The sequence below is a fragment of the Brassica napus genome, chromosome C5 (genome assembly GCF_020379485.1).
Source record: "Brassica napus cultivar Da-Ae chromosome C5, Da-Ae, whole genome shotgun sequence".
NCBI lineage: Eukaryota > Viridiplantae > Streptophyta > Magnoliopsida > Brassicales > Brassicaceae > Brassica > Brassica napus.
In genome coordinates this window covers 43,814,798-43,839,258 of record NC_063448.1, presented here as the reverse complement: position 1 = coordinate 43,839,258, position 24,461 = coordinate 43,814,798, and the positions used below count along the sequence as shown (strand labels likewise).

Genomic DNA, 24,461 nt, shown 5'->3' with positions numbered 1-24,461 from the left:
TTTACAACGAAAGCAGAAGATTCCGGAGACATGCTCAACGGTACAACGATAATAGAAAGCATTACTAAACATAGAAGGATATAGCCTATAAGAGGCGAGTCAAGCTTAGCAAGATGAAGAACCCTATGGAGAAACTTCACCTTAATCTTTAAGGCGATTGTTCGACAGAAAAATTGATAGTCGAAAACGACATTGAAACACCAATAAGAAATGGACGGATTGTTGACCACCAAGAGATTTTGGTGAGAAGCTCTAGAACCATAGGCAACACCAAGAAAAGGAAGCCCTATCTGATTTGATTTGAAAATAAAGTAGGCGCGATCAGTTCTAAACTCATCAAAGTTTATTAACGAGACTAGGTGAATCTCAAATGCTAGCTTAGACAATGGAGTTGGATGACAGAGTGAACGGTTTGATCGGGTCAAAATCTTAGACCTCAACATTACCATGTCGAAGCTAATAATTTGTAACCGGAATAGACCTGAGCATGTAGTCATCGCACTCATTCTGCTTGAGTGAGTTTGAGAAAACATCGGGTGAGAGGCAGAGTGTTTCGGGACGGTCGAGTTTCCTTGCACAATACTTCGGAGTTGGAGTGAGAGCACATGGTAATGGAGGAGCGAACTGACCTTTTTCGGTACTAGCACCGTCTGAACTTCCCGACGAGACTATGTGAATCTCGAATAAGTCTGAAAGCTTGACATTGGCTGGCAAGAGCTGAGAAACTCTAGAACCATAGTCAAATGCCTGAAATGCCTGGATTTGGAGCTAAAATTCCAGTATATCATTAGGACCCCAAAGTCTAAACGTAGACTGCAGATTAGGGTTTTGTTGGGAGGTATGTCGCACCCGCCGTTCTCGGTTTGTTCACCAGAAAGCGCTGACGGCTCAAACTCTCCACGTTCGGTGGGGACTCGCCGTTGTAGTCCATAGCCCAAAGGAGAATCGTTTTTGCAGGGCACACGGATCGAAGATGGATACGGGTCTACCATGTCGGACAATAAGGCCACCCAAGAGCTTCATGGCGTTGCTTGAGATCAAGATATCAGAGATAAGAACGACACCACAGTAGGAAGCAAAGCTCGTCAACTGATTTATCGTATTCAAACTAGAGCTGGTGGCTGATATGGAGAAACTGAACTGACTTGAGTTGGACGGTGGAAGCACGTTAGAATGAAACATATACTATAATCCTTTTCTGGTATTATTTGGCAATGACATTACATGTAATTATTCTAGGCAAGAGATAGCTATTCAATAAACGAGGTGAGGTGGATTCTAGTAATGACACCTAAGCAATGACAATCTTGTTAATCACACATGAGGACAAAGTTTAATGTTTAATGTTAATAATGCACCTCAAATAATAAAAATGGATGTGGAAAACAGACAAGTTGAAATAACAAATCCCTAAAAGAGATGATGAACGATTACAGAGAAGGAGTTCTCTAGAATGAAAAGGTATTGGTTTGATGCATTTTGAATTTTTGAGATTCTGCAAACATTTGTATATGATTGCTTAGAGAAGAAGTAGAGTAAAACGACTACTGAAAACTTGTATTAACCTCTTAAGTTTTTCAGTTTTTGTACATAGTAATTTTAGAATAAAAAGAAACAAATCATCTGGTTCCTCTGTTTTGGAAATTAAGAGAAAAGGAAAAATAAATCAGATAAAAAATTCTACCAGTACATAAGCAATTTCCATTTTTAAATTTTAAAAGCATGTAAACTTTTTTAGCTTAGATTAACTTCTTAAACTATATTTGAGACGGAAAAGTTTTTGAAGCGGAATATGCCTCTTTGTGAAGAATAAATAGTAACCTAACGTAGTTGTCTCCATAAAAAGATTACCGAGCAAGCTAAAGAAAAACAGTAATTTCTTTTTTTGCTTAGAAACAATGACAAGAATCTCTGATCTTTGACAAGATTTGATAGAGGAAATACTCTCTAGGGTTCCGTTAACATCTCAGCGAGCGGTACTATCCACTTGCAAACAATGGAACGGTTTGTATAAAGATCAAAGTTTTACAAAGAAGCACCTGGGTAAACAAGCTAACGATGATATGGTGATCATGGTGTGTGATTCTAGGGTTTGTTTAGTGGGCTTCGATCTCCAAGGGTTCCACAAGCAAAAACGTGGCTTCGTTGAGCTATCTACAAAGCCAATAGGTCAACTTAACCATATCACGGTATCTAAAGTCTATCATCGTGATGGCTTATTGTTTTGCATTCCCAAAAACAGTATCCCTGTGGTATGGAACCCGTATTTGGGACAAGTCAGGTGGATCAAACCCAGCAAAATTTACTCCATGTTCGATAGCTATTGTATGGGATACGACAACAAGAACAACCACAAAGTCTTGAGGTTGTTGTATAGTTGCAGTACTGTTCCGTATGAAATATACGATTTTAAATCTGATTCATGGAGGGTTCTTGATGTCACTCCTGACTGGAATATACCATACAAGGGTCAGGGAGGCTTGTCTTTGAAAGGAAATACTTACTTTGTTGCTCAGAGAGTGAAAGAAGTAGAGATGAGAGGATCTTTAATCTGTTTTGATTTTACAAGTGTAGACATTTTCTTGATCTTAACTACCGTAATGGAGACTCTGTGATTCTATCTTCTGTTAGAGAAGAACAGCTTGCAGTGTTATTTTATCGCGTATATACGTATGAGACGATTGAGATACGGGTTACAACAAAGATTGAGGCCAATGAGTTGACATGGAGAACTTTCTTAAAAGTTGATGTGAAGCCGTTCGGGTTCAGTGGAATGTTTTGGAAGTTTCTTCAGTTTGGGAGTTTCTACGTCGACGAGAAAAAGAAAGTGGCATTGATTTGTGATAATAACTTCAGCAGAGCTTACGTGATTGGAGACGATAATTACTTCAAGGTAGTGGCTCCCGGAGAATCTACACGTTGGCAACATGTTTGCTCTTATGCTCCTAGTTCGGTGCAGATTCAGAAAGCTCCAGTACCCGCAGGAGGCAAAAGGAAAGTGCGGGATTATTAGTCATTGTCATTCGTTTTAGTTTTTTTTTTAACAAGACTAGTCCATTGTATGTACTTAACAAGACTTAAACACTGTTTTTGTGAGTGGCTTGTGAAATAGGTCATTTCAAGTTTTTAATAGGCCAAGTGGGTCGCTGGAAGTTTTTATTGTCGAAACGGGCCGCTAGGGGGGAGAGAAATAAATCGGTGACGAATTAGGCCTTATGACCCGTAATGTTCTGGGCTGTGACCCATGAAACTCTTGAAAGTGACCCAGACCAAACGACCCTAAGACTTAGCGGCCCAAGCGGCCCAGAAGGTTTTCGCACGAGTGAGTTCGAGATTTAGTTATTTTTTTTTTTGGGTGACCGGTAGCAAATGTTAAAGGTAATTTTAACCATTCCTTTTCCCGCCGTTCACTGTTTTCTGATATTTGTGGTAATATTAATTATACTAATATGTTATAAAACGCTAACTGGGTAATGGTGAGAAGCAGCTAAGAACTGGTGTACAACTAAAAGAAGCAACCCTACGATAAGAAGATATTCCCATCCTCTGAGGCTGTCGATGCTTATCCACCGTAACTGAAAAGGATGGAAACAATTAGCGGTGGTCGGAACGTCGGGTCAAGTAGTGGTGGCACAGGCAGTAAGGAAATCAGGACCAACACCGGCGAAGGTACAGAGTTTGAACTCTAAGTTTCTGTATTTGTTTTTACAATTGTGTGCTTCCTCTATTTGGTAAATGACAATAACAGGTGCTCATGCTTGGACCGTAGGTCTGTGTAATTCTTGCATTGTGGTTATGGCTGGGAGGTGGATAATGTTTGACAATGGAACTTGGGATTTCAAGATAGACAATGATAAAATGGGTAGAGCCGTCGATTCGTCCAGAATTAGAGGTGCTGAGGAGTTAAAAACGTGTATTCTAGCTGCGTATGGGCTTTTGGGAAGGGAAGTGTTAGCCGAGATGTCGTATTGGCTGAATGATGGAGAGAGTGAAATGGTGGGCCTAGTGGCTTCTCCCGTCGAGATAGCAACGGACAAAGATTTCAGGATTTTCAAGGCGCTTCACTGGGCAGACAAATCCGTCAATCTCTTCGTAACATTAAGAGAAAGTGTTGGAGGAGAAATGATATTTCTAAGGTCGGAACGAGTAATACGGGTCCAAATGAATGCACCCGTTCGACCTCCTGATGAAGATGTTGCTTTTTTGATGGAAGTTCAGCAAATCGAAGAACGCTACAAACGCAACTCTCAGTCTGGCGGCATGGTTGCGACGTCAAAGGACCAAGACAAAAGCGGAGAAACTCTTGACGACGGGAGTGAGGCTAATTCAGAGAATTGCGAGCAAGAAAAGGGGAATGTTTGTGGAGATGACTTGACAGTGGATAATAGAGAGAATAAGGAAGGCAAAGTCGAAGAAGGAGGCGCAGTAAAAACGGCGTCAGATAATCTGCCTCAACAAATCTGTCTCATAGAAGATACGAGAACGCTAAGTGTTGAACAGGTCTCAGTGGAGAATGGAAATAATGGAGGAGCTCACGAAGATGTTGCTGCAGAAGATGAAGACGATGATAGCGATTACGACTACAATGGCTGGCATGCTTATTGTAGAAACGATTGCGTGACGGACGACGACGACGATTTTGTAGAAGGTCCAGGCAAAGGAAGAAGTGGTGGACAGTCTGGTGGGAAGGGTATTCGGCGTCCTGGCGGTATTGGTGGCACATGGGCTGCAAAATCGGCGTGTGGTAAGAAGCAACGATCACGTGGAGGTGGATATATATCCAAAAATAACGATTCTTCTGTGGAAATCACCGATCTAGCAGGATATCTTTGATCACCCTCCAGATTGGACACAGAAGTAATAGAGACCGAGGTAGGTGTTGATGTTGTTCTTGTGACGCCCCCTCAATCTAAAAACAAACACACCTGGGTGACTGAAGATAATGATGATGATGCTGTTGTTGACACTCCTATTCCCCAGCCGGCCGCATTTCAGGGTGAAGAAGTAATGACGAAAGCCGGAGATAATGTGAGTGGTACTCCTAGAGACGTTGGTTGTGCGCCCAATCAAGCAACAGAGGCCGTTGAAAGTGGTGACATATGTCTCGAAACTCCCCCAAAACAATATAACACGCACAACCGTGAGCTCGAAGATGAGGACGATGTTGATCCTCCTGTCACCGCAACTAGACAAGTTCAGGGTGGAGAAGCATTCATGAAAGGCATACAAGTACCAGATATGTATGGATATAATGATGTAGATGGTGTGTATTATGAAATGGATGGAAGCAGCTGCAACCCTCTTGACATTGACTTCAGCAAGGAGGACTCTGACATATACGTGGGAAGGACGTTCAAGCACAAAGCGGAGTGCAAGTTGACGTTGGCTATCTACGCAATTGCTAAGGTGTGCACGTTTAAGCTCAGGCATTGCAAACGCCGACTGACGGCGAAATGCTACGAAAAAGAATGCAAGTGGAGAGTAGTGGCTGTTTAACTCGGTGATTCTCCAACTTATATGGTTAAAAAGGCAATTCTGAATCATGTATGTGTAGCCGACGTTAGAGGGAAGTATAAAAAACATGGTACAGCCTAAGTGCTTGCAGCTCTATTGCGTTCGAAATACAAGAGGCTCTACTCTGGGCCGCGTGCTATGGAACTTCCGGAAATGTTGCGAACGGAATTCAACTATACATGCTCATACTGAAAAGCTTGGAAAGCGAAAGAACTAGCGATTGCATCTGCGCAAGGAACAGAGGAGGATTCATACAAGATGCTACCACAGTACTTCCATGTACTCAAGCTAGCAAATCCTGGAACAATCACCAATATTAAAACAGAAAAAGACAAAGAAGGAAAAACAAGGTTTAAGTATGCGTTCATGTCCCTGAAAGCATGCATCGATGGATGGAAGTACCTGAGGAAGGTGCTAGTGGTGGACGGCACCCACATGTTTGGAAAGTACAAAGGTGTTTTGCTAAGTGCCAGCAGACAAGATGCTAACAGCCGCGTATTCCCGATTGCTTTCGCAGTAGTGGAAAGCGAGAACACAGAATCTTGGACATGGTTTTTCGAGAGGTTATCTACTATTGTAGAGGATGGTTCTGATTTAAGTATAATATCAGATAGATGCGCAGCAATTTTCGCAGCGAAAGATAAATGGTACAAGGGGCTGCAACAGAAAGCAATGGTTGGCAGAGCTGGGGATGCGTTCAGAGTTTCGGAGTTTAAGGAGATAATGGAGCTTATTAAACTGACGGATTGGAGATGCTGGGATTATTTGGAGAAGATCGACAAGAAGCTATGGACACGTTCACATTTCGAAGGGGAGAGATTTAACGTGATGACTTCTAACGCTGCTGAATCGTTGAATAATGCTCTTCTGCCCGCTCGTGATAGTCCTATAATGGCATTGTTCGAGTTTATTCGCCGGAAGCTGTGTACATGGTATGTGAGCAGACGCACCAAGATCAGTAAGATGAAGGGAAATGTTCCAGATAATATTCAAAAGATACTGGTCGAACAGCTGGTGCTGTCAACGGGCCTTCTAGTTATGCCATGTTCGACTTGGTTATTCGAAGTTACGCACAGGCCAACTAATTTTGGTTTCACGGTTGATCTGGATAAACGAACTTGCACTTGCCTCGAATTCCAAAAGCTTGGTTTGCCATGCCGACATGCCATTGCTGCTGCTTCTTGCCGTAATATGCAGTACACCATGTTTGTTTGCAAACACCATCTCAAAGAGACATGGGCTGAAACAGTTAGGGGTATCATACTTACGGTTCCGGATCCAAAGGATGTTGAAGTGCCGGCCGAAATACTAACGGTTGATCTTTATCCACCAACGACCAAAAGAACGAAGGGAGGACCAGGAATCAAACGTAAACTGTCCGCAGGAGAGATACCGGTAAGACTGTTGTGTTGACTTTGAACAATATTTTCAGCAACGTATAGTAAATTCTCCAATTATACCAACTTTATTGTTTACATGGGGGGGGGGGGAGCAAAAAACATAAGCCGAACAAGTGCTCAAACTGTTTTAAGGAAGGTCACAAGAAGACCACTTGCAAGGAAGTTAAGCCCTGAATAGAGGATGTAGAAAGTCTGTATTTTGATAAAAACGACCAACCTCATTTTGGAATGTATTTTATTGTAGATCACCGATGAACCTGTGTTTGTTTGAATATGGTGTACGAAACTAGTGTTGAGGTGTACGGGCTTTTCGTACTAGATATATTATGGTTGTAGCACATATTTGTTGTACACCTATTGTTGATCAATAGATGCATAACATTAATAACAAAAGTAGATATTATATCCGAATAATGTCACAAGAAGACCACTTGCAAGGAAGTTAAGACCTGAATCGAGGATGTAGAAAGTCTGTATTTTGATAAAAACGACCAACCTCATTTTGGAATGTATTTTATTGTAGATCACCGATGAACCTGTGTTTGTTTGGATATGGTGTACGGAACTAGGGTTGAGGTGTACGGGTTTTTCGTACTAAATATATTACGGTTGTAGCACATATTTGTTCTACACCTATAGTTGATCAATAGATGCATAACATTAATAACAAAAGTAGATATTATATCCGAATAAAGTAACAACACAGAGGGAAAAAAAGTACTTAGTGTACTAGCCGAAAACAGAACTTGGAGTAGCATAGAGTTTGTCAAAAAACTGCAGACAGAAACCGAAGCTATTACATGTAATTATAGTTATCAATCATCGGAATAGATACGACCTCTTCTCCCCCTACGTAGTGAAAGATCCGCCTCGAGTCCGCTAACATTTGGAGGCTGACCAATTAGGGGTTCATCACCTGGAAGAGCCAAAATGTCCCTTTGATGATTGAGAGTCTGATAGATCAAGTTTGGGAGAACAATTTTCTTGTCCGCATCAGACTGACGAGACATTTCGATGATCTGGTCATAAGCCAATCGACCAAAGTCTATCGGCTTTTCTCTTACAAACGCGAAGAGAAAACGAAGACGCTTTTTTAGCATTGCATCTACATGGAATCCAGGTAGCCAGTTTAACTCACACAGTTTGTAGAGGCAAAGATACTGTGGGAGGAGCTGTGTTAGGGAGAAAGGCTCCCAGTGAGTACAGCGACCACCGGTGAGGAACGCAATTGCCTGCGACAGATCACCATCCTCCCATGTGTGAGGTTGTTCCACAATTGGAGTCATAAATAGTTGATTAATGACAACGGGGTCGAAATCGAAACGGCATCCCCTGATATAAACGCCCGCGTCCGAACCGTATAGGTTAGAGATGCATTCTCTAACCACCCTTGGACAGAAAGGCCGCACATGCAAAACAGTGTACATCCACCCAACATTTTCTACTATTGAGCGAGCCTCAGCAAATCCCGGATCATCTAACACTAACATCCCCTGGACTAAAAACCTCGTAAGCAAAGTTGTTGATATTTACGGAAGCTTACTTCAGTTAAATGACGATTAGACCATGGGTTTGGCACCGGTGGGCCGGCGATAAAGAACCCCCGACTGGCTTGTAGCCGCGCTTCAAATGTCATAAAACGAGGTTCTTCCTTTGGCCGGCTCAGGTGAGGAACTTGAGCGGTAATCTGAACTTGTGGTGCTGTATTCACGACGGCTGCGATGGGTGGAGGCAGATGACGAAGTCAACATTTTTAGGGTTTCAATTTTTTTTCTCAAATTGGATCTAGAAGATGAGTACGAAGGAGAAACAAATACATTTTCCGAGAGGAGATAGTGGATTTCGAGCAGCGCACCCATCAAGTCGGTCTGTCTTCCTCATTAATGAAAAAGGTGGATGAAGGGACCACCAACGCAACGAAAAAATAATCTTTGGGTCATACGTGTTTAACTCCCAAATTAAGTTAGGCCCAAAACTTAATACAGCAACCGGGGTTGATTAAAGCACCGGTGTACAATGATAAATGGAAAGTAAGATTTTTAGCGTATATAATGATTAAATGTATTTTCATTGGAAAGATGCCGTTGTAACTAAATTGTAAAAGTCAATATACTTGTGAATATAGCCGTTGTTAGTCATTTTAAACGAATATAGCCGTTGTATATGGGTTGGAACAGATTATAACGGTTAGAATTAATCCCTATTTAAGGAGTTGTGCCTCCGTCGCACTCTACTCGCAACTTTCTCAAAATATTTTTAATATCCACCAACTAAGTGACCGATTGGTAAAATGACGGATATGGCGGATCCTTACTATGTGGAGATGAAGCAGCACAAACGGGATGCTGACTGGCTCTTTGCTTGCATGTATGCCAACTACTGCATTCCTAAGAAATGTACGTGCGGTGGTGCTATAACGGTCGAAACTGACGAGAGAGGAAGAAACTACTATGTATGCAAAGTTTTTGAGGTTAGAATGGTTGTTATGCTAATCAATAGTTCGAAATTATTTAACGGTAATCAATCACATAAATATTATTTTCCTTCTAGGACGATGGTTTGCACATCCGACGTGCCTGCCATGACGCAATCGAGGAAGAGTTTGATGTGATGAAAAGCAAATTTCGCGAGGAGGTCTCGCTCCACCGTAAGCTGCAATTTGAGGTTGAGGAAATGAGTAAGGATATCTAAGAGCTTAAGAATTTACTGATGAGGGGTCGCTGATCGAATCTTATCTTCAATTTGATGTAATGTTATATAATATCTTTTGTAATGTATGTGGGGTCGTTTATCGGAACAATTGTGTCATTTACGGTGGGTGATTTGTAATGTATGTGGGATCCAATATACAACGGTTGTATAACACGAAACGGTGCCTAACTATGTTTAACTTATTTTCCACAAACATATAAATAAAACGAATGGTTCGGTTGTTTATGAACACACAACCTTAAAATGAAGCAAGGAGATTCTACAGTTAGAGAATACAATACATTGTTCCTAAAATCCGAACTCCTTGAAATACACCAACAGGAGACCTTGTTAATGATGTATCGAGATGGTTTACGCGAGGAGATACGGGCAGAGCTTGGGGTTCACGTGTTCTCAACCATTGACGACATAATGCAGGCAGCTTTAGATGTTGAAGAGGGTGATGAATCTGATGAATCAGGGAACCGGTCGAAGGAGAAATCCCGAAGCGGAGAATCTGAGACGTCGGGTGATACCGATGGCTCTACAACCAAATCTGACGAATCGGGGAACCGGCCGAAGAAGAAAGCCCGAACCGGAGAAGATTTCCTTGAGAACTTAGACGGAGAGGAAGAAGATCCCGGCCAGGCGGATGACAATGATGCTTTTAACGATAGTGACGGGTCTATTCCGCAGGGGGTCGGAGGGAGCGATGAGGAATCCGATAGTAAGGTTGATCTTGAAGACTATAAGGAGTACCTTGAGGAACATCACAGGAGCGAGTCCGAGTCAAGTCGAGAATCCAAGTGATCAGAAATATGACAATAGATTTATATGTATTAGATTTATATCAACTTAATTTATGTATTAGATTTATATGTGTGCTATAATATGTTCTACACTTTAACAACAAAAAAATGTACACCTTTGATAATATGAACTAAATTTATGTATTACATATTACCGAGATGGGTATACCTGCATAGATTTTAAAAGCAATCATAATTAACTAAAGATTTTAAAATCAATTATAATTAACCATATTACCGAGATGGTATACCTGCATAGATTTTAAAAGCAATCATAATTAACTAAATATTTTGAAATCAATCATAATTAACCATATTACCGAGATGGGTATACCTGCATAGATTTCAATCATAAACCCGTACACCTGCCGCTCATATCCTTACATAACATACCTCTATCAAAATTAACCATATACTGGAATAAATATAATATATAAACACAAAAAATAGTGTCTGCAATTTAGCTACACAATGAGTTGTACACCTTTAGAATAAGTTGTACACATTTAGTTATTTATAGTACGTGGTATACATGGATAGACTTTAATACGAAAGTCAAACGGAAACACAGTTTTAGTCCACAATAATGTATCTGTACTCTTTCTGTTGTAAGACCGACGCATCATTCGGCCCAATGTAAGTGGTATTGAAGAACGAAAGTTGGTGTAAACAATTGTCATACCCGTTAAACGGTTAACTGTCCTCATACCCGTTAAACGGTTAAGTATTTTTATCTTGCATCATTTCGTTTCGTCCCTATGATACTCCTTCGCTAGTCACATCATTTCATCTCTGTTTGTTATGCAAACCTCGATTATAAATTGGGTTGACCCTATTCGATTTTTGGAAGCGGTGACACATTCTTGTCGTAACGTATAAACAGAAATCTCCTAAAAATGGAACAATTCCCTATACTCAGCCTCCCGCCTGAAGTCCATGGGTTAGTCGTTAAACGCGTGGCACATAACTCATTCAAAGATCTTTTCTGACTCCGCGCTACTTGCAAGGCTATGCTTCGTTGGCAGACGATGAAGACGTTTACGCTTCTTTCGATTTGTTTAAATACACGTGGAGGCTTAACGGGTTTAGGCTCCGTTACCTATTGAGAAGATGCTATGCCCAGGGAAACCCAAGTACACTTTACATCAAGGGCGTTGAGTATTTTTACAGGCGAAATATGTACGTTGAGGGTCTTGATTTGATGAAGAGAGCAGCCGATGCTGGATTTGAGTGAGCCTCGTATACCTACGCCATGACAAGCAAATTATGGGATGATGATGGCGACCACTTCAGGGGATTTTCAAGAGACTACGTCGCTAAGATCGGACTGCTGGTAAGATCCTCGGCTGGATTGTGGAATTGGGACCATAACGACTACTTCCACATAAGGAGGCACGTCTTTATATCAACAGTCGCACCGATATTTTACAGCTGTCCTTGTTCTCCTCTATTGGAGGGACATTGGGCATTATGGGACATCGACAATAGGAAGGCTGAAGACATGTGTAACCGGTGCTTCTGGATAAAAGAGGTTGGTCTTTTTCTACGCGACTTCAAGGCATCCACCGGTCATCCAAACTTTGAAACGTGGCGTTAAGACTTGTTGGATGGTGGTAATCTTCATGCACACTACTCTATCCTACGTACACCGTTGTTAAATTGTTGCACACCAACAAATATTTCTAATCTTTCGACGAGAATACTATTATGTCAATTGAAATGTAGGATACTATTATGTCAATTGAAACGTTGGATACAATTACGTCAATATAAAACTTGCACACCATATATAAAAGTTGCACACCATATGTCTGCCGGAATAGATACTACAAAATAGATGCAACAATATATTATATTAAAGTTTCTCAATAATTTCCTTGAGTAATGCAATCTCCTCAGTGTTTTTCTTCAAGACTTTCTCCATCTCGTGGATCTGATAACCAAGGTTTGCAATCTCACCGTCGTTTTTTTGGGCATCTTCGTCAATTCGATCGATCCGATATTCAACACGACCTAAGCTACGTATCCTGGATTCGTGGTCGTCAACTGTTTTCTTCAAACGTCGGGTTTCGTCTTCGATAGCGGCGGTCCATTCTTGCTTTCTGTGCAACCCGTCATTCTGGAAATAGGATTACAACTTACCTTTAAATCTTTGGAAGCAAAGCCAACAATTACATAAAAGATTACAACTCACCTTGAAATCTTTGCATACAAAGTATTTCTTCGGAATGGCTGCCGCTTCTGTAGAGATCTGAATGATAATTGCGCTTCCGCAAGGACAACGATCCGGGATTCCAAAGTTGGAGTCGTTCACAGCGTAAAGCATGTCCACATACGAGGCACCATCCGAGCTGCTGGAAGTCGACATCGAGGGAATTTTGCTGGTAAAGGAGAAAGGGAGATGTTATTAGGTCGAAGTTGGAGAAAGGAGAAAGGGAGATATTATTAGGTCGAAGTTGGAAAAGTGCTCGTCACTGTGCACTTTATTTCAAAATTTAAATTAAAGTAAATTCAAATTTCGGTCCGGGTTGCCCAAAAATCCGTCCCAGTCCAAACCCTAAATCCGACCCATTTATTATTTTTCCCAAAATTCTTTTCTCCAATTCGATTTCAGTCCTTTTTTGGTGTTCATTATTGTTCTCCAACTGGGAAAAGATATGGAATTCGGTGGCAGATCGAGCTATAAGGGAAAGGGAAAGGGAAAGGATAATGAAACCGATGTGCATTGTTTCTGTGCGTTGCCGGCGAAGAAATGTAAATCTTGGACAGAAAAAAATCCTGGTCGGAGGTTCTACGGGTGTGAACGCTGGAAAGTAGAATAGTGGTATTGTGTTGTTATTTATCGAAGGGGTTTTCATTTTGTTTATCTTGTAGAGTCCACTTGATTGTGGGTTTTTCCAATGGATCGATGAGGAAGAACCTTTCAGATGGCAAAAGCAAGCTCTGATTGAAGCTAGAGACGAAATTTCTGAACAAAAGCGGACTATCATGGAATTGAAGAAAACCATCTCGCACCTCCAGAGTGATTTGGGCAAAAATGCAGAAATAGATGAAGACATCATTAACGGGTTTCTAAATATGTGAAAAGATGTTTAATTTATCCTGCAAGCTTGTATTTTGGTATCTCAACATCTGCTGTAAACGTGTTATAACCTATGAATTAGTTATGAATTAGTTATTTAAATTTGCAAAGGTATTGTTCCAACAGAAATTATATGTAGTCTTGGGATCGAGGAACTACATTTGGGAGGAAACGGCAGATGTTAAAACATAAAAGACATAGGAGAAAACCAGCGTTTTTGCAGTGTTGACACAAATCCAAAATAGCCTGCAGTTTTTGCAATCACCTTCTAAGTTGTCTGCGTAATCATGGCCATACACGCACCTGGGTGTCTTGATAACGCCATCATCCGGGAACTTGAAAGATTCCCCATATTTGTTGCAGTTCAGGTCTTCCGCTCCAAAGGCTTTCAATTGGTTCTCTATGGACTCTCCCATTTCACAAGTATCATCCGATCGAAGGTCATGGTGATATGCTGCGAACAGCTGAAACACTTTACTCGCTTCCTTGTCGTTGCCAAGATAAACATTGAATATGGCGACAGCTAGGGTTGAAAATCCATGCATTGGGACATTTGGTTCCAATATTTTAATACTCTCCTCAAGTCCTATGCTCGGTGCTGTAAGGAGACATTCATAGTAGATTGCCTTTCTGTTGCCAGCACTGGCACACTTGAGATGAAACTCCCGGAACTGACAACCTTGGCGTATTTGACATGTGACGAACTCGTCCTCCATTTCACTAACATCGCACTTCTTCAAGACTGAGGGCTCGTGTGCGAGGGCGTAACCGCGTTTTCCAGCCCGCAGAAAAGGGCCAAGATTGTAAAATGATTCCTCTCCGACAAGCTCAATGATTTTGCACACAATTTCCTGGGGAAGATTTGGGAGTACGTGAGCTTCCATACTATTGGGGTCACTTGTTGGAGTTTTTTTGTGGTCTGTTTTATGGTTGGTATGAGAGGGATTATAGAAATTTAATAGACAGGTTTGTAGAGAAAACGTGTGAGGTTAATACGAGAATTTATTGTCCCACCTACATTTGAAACCTAACACTGTCAAATCATGTTTTAAAGGGTCAATAAAAAATCCATTATTTCGTTTGTCTCGGTATAGGGTCAATGCGTCTCCTCGATATAATGACTTATACGGGCGTGACCATCGTAAATAGACAACCCTTCGCTTGCCGCCGTCCGCTCACTATAATTACTGAATTTTGGACATCATTTGCACAACGCTGAAAACACAATCTGGCTATAATGGCAGAGACGACTTTTCTAGATCTCCCTTCAGAAATCCAACAATTGATTGTCTCCTGTGTCGCAAAAAATTCCTTTCAAGATCTGTATAGACTCAGATCTACTTGTAAGTCAATGCGTGCGCTGGCAGACACGCCTGACGTCTATTCTTCGTTTGATCTGTATAAATACCCTTGGTGGACAGGCTTGCGTGATACGTTGTTGAGAAGATGCTACGATGTCGGAAACCCAAGTACTCTTTACATCAAGGGTGTTGAGTATTTCTACGCCCTACAACACCACGAAGAAGGTCTTGCTTTGATGAAGAGAGCAGCGGATGCTGGATATGAACGAGCGTTGTATACCTATGCAATGACTCGCAAACTCTACTGGGATGATGAGGAATACTTCGCTAGTTTTACGAGAGAAGTAGTTGGTACAATTGGATGGCTTGTTAGAATGGATGATGTTCCGTGGGTGCCGGTCGCTAACGAGGGGTTCTTAACAAAGAAGTTCATATTCATGTCAACAGATCGACCCTTGTTTTATAATTGCCCCTGTGCACCTACGTTGGATTTCGATTGGGATCTGTGGCAGATGGAGTTAAGCAAGACTGAAGACATGTGTAACCGATGCTTCTGGATAAAAGAGGTTGGTCTTTTCCTCCGAGATTTTCTTTGCGCCACGAGTTTTCCGCCATTCGACAGTTGGCAGTAATTATTATTTGTTGTAATGCATTTACCACATTAAGCATTGATCTAATTCCGTTGTCGAGTATAACATTAGCTGTTATTTTGGAAAGTGACATATACCATCAAAGCTAAGGAGACAAACTCCAACATCGGTTTATCGTTTCTTTACTCATACAGTTATCATGAAAAGATAAGACTCGGTGTACAACATTACAACAACGGTGTACACAATTTATAAACCAAACAATGCGTTTACATAATATAATACAACAACCGTTTCAAGGTCTAAGAAAGTCAATACATATGATTGATGTGAAATGTCAGACTTGGTGTGCATCATTACACCAATGGTGTACGATTTTTAAAGACCAAACAAAACGTTTCACTTTATATTGTACACCAAACGTTACAAGGTCTACCACCGACAATACATGTAGTTCATTTTGTTCAATGATGTGACTTTATATAATACAATCAAACATCACAAATAGTTCTAATTATAACACAATAACATTCGCAATCATTTTGTTCAATGATGTATACCTTCACGTAGTTACAACAACATTACAACAACGGTGTACGAGGGTTACAAGGTCTACCAAAGTCAACACATGTAGTTGGTGTGCAGCGTTTTAACTCAGGTGTACATATCTAGAAATACCAAAGTCAATACCGATAAACTTTTTTGTTTCTCGATGATCATAAACGCATAATCACACAAACACACCATAAATATACCATTAAGTTCCATTTCGTTCACACAAACATAAGTACCATTGGGTTCGAACAACATTCTGACAAAGAAAACAACTTCAAGTTTACTCATTGTTTACTTTAGCATCGCCCACGAATTCTTCATAGCAGTCCATTGCATACTGCTCTCGAAATCTGTCAACATCTTTGTCGGTAATCCGACTCATTTCCTCCGTTAAGCCGGCAGCATGCATCTCTATGAACTTGGCAGCACATGGCCCACAGTCGCCACCCCTTTTGTTGTGATAAATGCCTTCTGCGCGGCTCCAAGAGTAAATTCGAAGACCTTCCTTCACCTTATAGCATTTATGCCCCGCATATTTTTCTAATATATAAGGCAACGACTGTACAACCGAACACATATGTCCTTCCGCAACCTCGATCTCAGTATGAGGAACATAGGAATCAAATACCGTCACATGACCTTCACTCAGCTTAATGCAGAGACCAACCCAGTGATCTCCACCCCAATTCATCGGGGTGTACACGGTGTCGACATCGCGGCCAAGTCCCAACTTCATTTTCTGCCCCTTGCTCTTTCCTGTCACATACTGTGCTACGTTTTTCCCCCATTCGAACTGCAGCTTATCATTGTCTGCGCTAAAGGCACTCCAGTTTGACTGAATGGTTTTTATAAAGTACTGATCCAAGATCACCATCTTCTCCTTCTGTAGATAAATCCCGCGACGCCTCCACAACATGTTCATTATCACATGCATGTGCTGTCCCAAAAAAAATGTAACAAATATTAGTTACATAAGGTGACTGTCAAATGTATAATGTGACGACGATGCAGAGCTTAATAGTACCTCGTCAGACATCCATTTCCCCGGTTCAGCAATTTCAAGGAAGAAGTGATTACACACAGAGTGACCGGTAGTGATATCCCACATCCTGCAAATTTAACCAACAATCAGGAACTTATGCACGAGTGTATGTATATAACCTTAAAAAGAGTTAGAAACTTACTGCTCGGGGTTTTCCCTCAAAATTTCGGTAAACTTCTTAAACTGTGTTCGATTCGTTTTGGCAATGGGCTTATACACAACCTTCTCCTCGCTTGTAAACAACTTTTTCACCCTTGGGTCAGGGGTGTACACTCCAGAAATCTTGCTGGATCTCATGCGATGCCGTTTACCACCACTGTTCACATCTTCAGAGTCCGCATCCGTTTCACCACACAGATCACGTGGGTTTTCTTGTATCTGGCTATCAGTGGACATGTCGTCTTTACAACTGTCATATCTCTCTTCGTCCTCCGTCCCCTGTAATTCAGCGTTGATCTCCTTAACACTTGCCTCACCACCCGCCTTGGGAGGAGCAACTTTTCCAACCGCCTCCACAGGCTTTGGAAACTCCATATTTGATGTTTCAACGGAGTCAACAGATTGGGGCTGTTTGTCAGCCGTCCTCGCTTCTTCACCACCGTCAGGATCCTCCTCAACGAACTCACCACCGTTGTCGCCACCCGTTTTCTAGATGGAGTCAGTAACCTATGTCAACAGGTGTACACCAAAAATAAAATGTACATGTGTACACCAATAATAAAATGCACACCACCTGCGCAAAGCCAATCCTCGCCGTTGGTGTCATGCGGGCAGCCACGGACTTGTTTTCTTTTGGTTGTGCACCATCCCCACCCCTCGTTGCCCTTATTTCCTGAAATTTCAAATCACTTAATTACGCTCTCTGAGAATTGTCGAACAACAACAGACCTAAACCATTGCCTAAGATATAACTACCTCGTCCGCCCCCGGGATTTCAGAGTTGATCTCCTTCACAAGTGCCTCAACAAACCCCATAGGAGCAGAGACTTGTTCAAGCCTCTCTCCATCATCCTGATTTGATGTTTGACCGGACTCACCACCGTTGTCGGCACCCGTTTTCTAGATGGAGTCAGTAACCTATGTCAACAGGTGTACACCCAAAATAAAATGTGAATGTGTACACCAATAATAAAATGCACATCACCTGCGCAAAGTCAATCCCGGCCGTTGGTGTCATGCGGGCAGCTACCGACTCGTTTTCTTTTGGCTGTGCACCCTCCCCACCCGTCGTTGCCCTTATTTCCTGCAATTTCAAATCAGTTAATTACGCGGTAATTGAGAATTGTCGAACAACAACAGACCTAAACCATTGCCTAAGATATAAATACCTCGTCCGCCCCCGGGATTTCAGAGTTGATCTCCTTCACAAGTGCCTCAACAAACCCCATAGGAGCAGAGACTTGTTCAAGCCCCTCTCCATCATTCTGATTTGATGTTTGACCGGACTCATAGCCCACCGGTGGAGCACCTACCCATTTTTGATGGCCCTCCCCACCTTCTAGAGCACTTCTTTCCTGCATCAGATCCGTTAATAATGCACTTCAAGTAATGTACAACAATAATAGACCAAACTTAATGTGACAGATATAACTACTGTCTATGATATAATCAGTAGCGGACACGTTTCAATTCCGGTGGATGCAACCTTAGATTTCGAGGAGGGGTTTCCATCCCATGAAGGATGAAAGGAGCGTACACTACCAACCGAACTGTAACAGTTTGGCTTTGTTTTCTCCCATGTGACTGGGGAGCCTTGCTCATACCGGTACGTTGGGTTTCTTTTCTGCCATGCCCCCGGGGAGGTTACCGCATGCTGGAAGGTAGAAGAAATCCGCAAATATTCACAACTATTGTTATTACCACTACTTAGCCAAACACTACACAACTAATTAAGATGCAAACGAACCTCTGCTGGTAACACATAGGACTCAAGCTCAACATCTAATACATCTCCAAACAGGATGAGGGCATTCGATTGTGTTTCTTGCTGCTGACCATCCCCCCAGCGCTGGGTTAGAACTCTAAGCAATAACACAACAATAAAACTATCTATCACATTACCTGATCGCCTTTGTTTCCACCGGATGGTGGAAAACGTGCATTGTCAGACTCGTTTTCTTTTGCATGATCATCATCATTCTGGTGACCACTTTCTCTCTCTGATGAGGGTGGGTTCTTCCTGCTCACTTCCTGAAAAACGGCAAAGGTGTCAGGACAGTAAATGACCACGAATTTGTATATTATGCGAAAAAATAACTTCGGCGTACAACCTTTGTCACCTCCTTTCCACCTCCAGATCGACGCCTAGGCAACGTTGTTTTCCCAACATGCCGAGTGCTAACCGTTTTCCTTTTTTTCCCCTTCCTGTTTCGCCCCTCGGTTTCACTCACAATACTATCATCAGGAGACGGAGTGCGACGCACCTGCGGATCATCCATCGCTTTCCTCTTCCTAGCGTTGCGTTTGCTCCCCTCGGGCAGACCCAAACTCTTGCAAATCAGTGTCCACAACTCTTCAATATTGTTCTACATCCCCTCAAACCGCTGGGATATCCAATGTTTTAAATTTTCATGCGTACACCTCTCTGAGCATTGACGATTCTCTTCTCCACTGTTTCCAGAAGAAGAAATATCTTCAACTTCAATGGGCGCTGTATTACGCGGTCGCAAATTTATCTGGCGTACGGGAGTGGGACAAGCTCCCTCCCCTTGGGCAGCGTCTGGAACTTTAAACTTGGGGGAAAACGACTGGTCACCACCTGGAAAGTCCTCAGGTTTGAATGTTTCCCCACAAAGCAACTTCTGTACCAAAGAAGTAACTTGCCTATCTTCATTCTGGTCCACCAACAGCAGCCGTTCCTCATCAGGAATCACGGTGAAGTGGACAGAGAGCTGCAGCCAGGCAAAAAGCAATGGAAGACACGTTAACCACAAAAGCCGTAACCGTTTAACTTCACTGTATTTTTGCATCCCCTGTATTTAAAACAAAGGGAAAACAAACTTACGTCTGGGTCTTCCTCGACAGCAACTATTTCGTTGACTGTGAGAATAGTGGACGGCGAAGAGCAAGCTCCGGGGGAATCAATGAAAGTGGCGGTGTTCCCTGCGTCGGGAATTTTCTCCAATAGCAGAGGCACAACATCAAATACGAACAACTGCAGAGCAAGTGGAAACCCATAGCAAACTGTTGTCTTTTGCGATAGCCGATCACGCATAACTTGCAGTGGGTTCGCACCTGGTCCGACAACAAGGGGAGGCAGGAAACGCGGCACGGTCGTCAAGAACGACTCTCGACCCCACAGATACGCTAAAAATCTCTCAATGTCTGACAGCATCTCAACGTACCTGGGCGTTAGTTTAAGATCTTTGTTACTAGGGCAGAGAACACCATCAACCAACGCGATCAGAGCCAAAGGGAGCCGTTTCTCCACAGCTAGATATTCATTTCCCAACATGCGCAGTACACTCAGGACTGTTAACTTACCGATAGCCGTATCAAAGAGCTTGTTCCACATCGTCGGAGGAACAGATTCAGATGCTTCCGAATCCTGAACATCGAAAGCTCCGCAGTTTAAACCTGTAATGTCTCGGAATTCATCCAGCGAGAAATGTAGTGGATCGGGCCCGAAGGTGAACCAGAACTCGTGTCTGCGAGCCGTAACGAGCTGTCGGCTGAGGAGGCAGCTGATGAGCTTCGTAGAGTTCTGGCAGCGTACAACGGGAAGCTGAAACAGCCTCCGAAACTGGGAAGCCATCAAAGTGTCCATCGCATCCGTCCCCTTTAGAGCAGCAGCAACAGAACCGATGACGTGTGATTTTGAGTAGATGTTTACTCGCAACTTTGTCGGGTGCGCACCATATGCGAACAGACTCTGGGGCAACACAGATGAGGGCACCCCATCAGGGAATTGTCCCCCTGAGGAATCACCACCACCGGGGTCGTCCTCAGATCCAAAATCTACAAATAGAAAAAAAATCGATAACTCAAATAAATGGCTTCAAACACAAAACGGTGTCGACTAATCATTACTTAAGAATCTGTCCGATGACATGCAAAGACGGAATCCACATGAACGGAGGTGGACGAAACACATACCCGGATAGCGCTGCTGTTTCGCAGGAGGGCGCTCCGGGAGCTCCTCGCCAGAGGATATGGTCCGACGACGAACGGTTGTCTGACTTAGCTTGGACTTCTTCATCACTGCAGGCGTCGTCTGGGGTCTAATTATCGCCGGGGAAGATTCTCCAACGGCTGCGACAGGCTAGGGAACACTGGTGGATCTAGGTCGAAAGACGAATAGTCCTCTCAGACTTTCACAGTAAATGAATTTACCAGAAGGTCGTTTACCGCCCAGTGCAGGTAAGACAACGAAGTTAATGATCCGGGTTTTTCGGGAACCGGGAAAGTCGCCGAAATTCTCACGTGCGAGAGAGGAGTGGCATTTCCGATATTCCGCAGCTGGAATAAGGATCGTTTCGTCTTTTGCTTTCAAGTCGCATAGGGTCACAAATATACGCGATCCATTTGCCGAATTAAAACTCCGCACGGCCCAAAGCCCGAATTATAAATTCGAAAGTGATCCACTTTGCCAACATTTTCCTGTTTTTGTTGATTTGAAACTAAACTTACTTGATTATTTTTCTAATGATTCTTGCTCTCTTGCAGAAGATACCGACAAGTAGTACATTTTTAATGTGCAAAAAGACTTTGATATCTGTCAAGTCTCATGTCTTTTTGTTATATATATTGAGCTCATGTGTTATTGAGATCCAATTGCTGGGTGTTATTTCCGACAATTCTTGTCATCCCAATCTAGACTCAAGTGAGCCTACAAGGTGCAACAACCATTATTAAATTGATAGTTTCATATGCATTTTTGTTGTTGCTTGTACTGGAATTTAAAAACAGACCAAAAATGCCCTCGGATATGACAATGTCTGTCAAATCTAGCAAGACATGTGCATTTTTGTTGTTGCTCACACATACATATATATATATATCCGATTTTAAATAATATTTATGTTTCTTATATCTTTGGAGCTTACTGTGTAATCAGGTTCTCGAATATAATCTTGAACTGGGCATCCATATGTTAAAATAAACAAATTTTAAATTGAACTATATTTGACTTTTAATATTTTATCGAAATTATTTTAGTGTTTTGGTATTCTTTTTTTTTTTATTTTTTGACTAGAAAAATAGATTTTGTAGTTTTGTAGAAAAATAAGATTTTGTAGTTTTGTAGAAAAATAAGATTTTGCGGTTTGAAAATTTGTTTGTTTTGGTAAACCATACGTTAGATTTAGTTGAGGATCTGCCTTGATCTGGATGTGTTTTAATGATACGCACAATCACAATGCATATTCTTCAACTTGAGGCAATATTGTTAACATCGTTTTCTATGAGGTCTGAAGAAGGAACAAAATTGAAGATGCAAAGTGGTTGTTTCTTGTGGGCATTCATTTGGTGGCCTCATGCTTAGATGGGTCCTTGAAATGGTTTCATTAATTAGTATTATTCTACTATACATGTTAGTCTTTTGTGGAGTTCTTGTTACATGCCCAAGAACTTAACTAACCATATAAGAACCGAAACAAATCTATGAGTCATGAAGCTCAATTCTCAAACTAGTCATTTTTGTTTTTGGTTTCAATATGTAAAAGGTTACCTTGAGCATTCGATTCTCGGTTCCGGTTCTTGTTCGGTTCTTTGGTTCTCTCTTGTTCTAGAGGTTTAGGATTTGTTAAGGTATATTTAGAAAATACAGTTTGGTTTCGGTTTGGCTTTTCGGTTCTCGATTCGGTTTGGATAACAAAATTAGATACCGGCTAATATCTGAGATAATTTTGGATTCCATTTAGTTCCAAATCGATTACGGTTTTTCGGTTAATTCAGATCAAAATCAGAAAATTCTGATTTTTGGATTAATTATTTTATTAGGGATAATTTTTTTGATAATTCGAATAATTTTAAAATTTTCAGATAGAAAGTATTATAATAATTTATTGTTTCGGGTATTTCGGTTTGCAAATAATATTTTTAAATATTTGATTATTTCGAAACTAAATATAGTTAATATTTGTAATTATATAAACTAGATTAAGATCCGCGCCTTGCGCGGGATAAACATTATATATATATATATATCTTATTTTATGTATTATATGTTCTTACATATTATGAAATAATAAATATATATTGAATAATTAAAAGTCAGTAACTATTACATATATAATTAAATTGGTGCGAACGTATAAATCAATTTTATTAATCCAAACATTTTTTTAAAAAAAATTTGATAAGATATGTAATTAAATTTAAATGAAAGTAACATACATAGTATATTTTTAATATTAATGTCTATTTTTTTTTTTTAAAATGATGTTTTCTACTCATATGTTTTTTTATCATGTGTATTTTTAATAGCAAAAGCTTTATATTACTGATAACAAAATTTTCATTGTGGGATTAATAATTTTAGTAATTGATAATTTAAAAAAAATTATCAATGTTAGTTCAAAACTTTTATCAAAAAAATTATTCAAAGTAAATTTTGAAACTAAAATATTTATTTATTCAATATGGTTTATAGTTTAATTTAGAATGATATATATACATATATATTTTAAATCTTAATGATTAATTAAATTAGACTTTTATTTATATGATTTTGTAATCATTTGTATTTTGTCATAACAAAAATTTTAAACCATGGATCACAAAATTTGAATGTGAGACTTTTAACAGTTTTATTAATTTATAGTCATTTTTTAAAATTCAAAACATAAAATATACAGAAAAATCTAAATTTTTATAATATGGTTATTGTGTTTTTTTAAAAATTATTTTAATAGTTTTAAATTAAACAAATTTGATAGAAGATACTTTTTTTTATCAGATCTTTATTATTCAAAATCATTAATTGTCATATATATTTTACACACATTAGGCAATTCCGTAATCTTTATTTAAGGAAATAATAAATGACATTAATAATGAATTTATGGTTAGTTTAATAAAAAACTTATTATATAATTAGATGGACCAACCTATTTCTCTAATAATTCTAAGAATCATCATAATCATGACACGTGGTTACAAAAAGAAGTTGTAATGTTTCACAGCCGATATTAATTGATATAAAAGAAGTATATTTGGTGCCTCGAGATTTGATATATGTTGGTCCATTAACTTTTTGATATATGTTGGTTAACTTTCATTTTTAGATTTTTTTAACAAAGGCTTATTTTTGATGTATGTTTCTAATTAATATAAAATATTATTGACATAAGATGTATATTTGGTGCCTCTGAGATTTGATATATGCTCATTATTTCATTATCCGTACGTAACTGGTTATCAAGCATAATAACTGACTCTATCTTATCATAATAATTATATATGTGTTAAATAATTGACGACGCAGAATATATCTTGTTATTTTTGTTATTTATACTGACTCGATGTAGCTATATAT

General features: G+C 40.5%; 2 protein-coding genes across 2 annotated transcripts; both read left to right on the top strand.

Moving 5' to 3' along the window:
* The first annotated feature begins 2,063 nt into the window (after positions 1-2,063).
* LOC106374017 (F-box protein At3g49510) lies at positions 2,064-3,013 on the top strand. Its single transcript, XM_013814122.1, has 2 exons — positions 2,064-2,528; positions 2,570-3,013. Exons 1-2 carry the CDS (start codon positions 2,064-2,066, stop codon positions 3,011-3,013), a joined length of 909 nt encoding a protein of 302 aa, XP_013669576.1.
* Positions 3,014-5,772: 2,759 nt separating this feature from the next.
* LOC106374016 lies at positions 5,773-6,927 on the top strand. Its single transcript, XM_013814121.1, has one exon. It carries the CDS (start codon positions 5,773-5,775, stop codon positions 6,925-6,927), a length of 1,155 nt encoding a protein of 384 aa, XP_013669575.1.
* Positions 6,928-24,461: the final 17,534 nt, after the last annotated feature.

Bases quoted from the DNA above. Each gene is read 5' to 3' on its own strand.
- LOC106374016 (XM_013814121.1), top strand. From the start codon at position 5,773: ATGCTACCACAGTACTTCCATGTACTCAAGCTAGCAAATCCTGGAACA.
- LOC106374017 (XM_013814122.1), top strand. From the start codon at position 2,064: ATGGTGATCATGGTGTGTGATTCTAGGGTTTGTTTAGTGGGCTTCGAT. The intron at 2,529-2,569 runs GTAGAGATGAGA...TGATTTTACAAG, and splicing joins TTGCTCAGAGAGTGAAAGAA to TGTAGACATTTTCTTGATCT.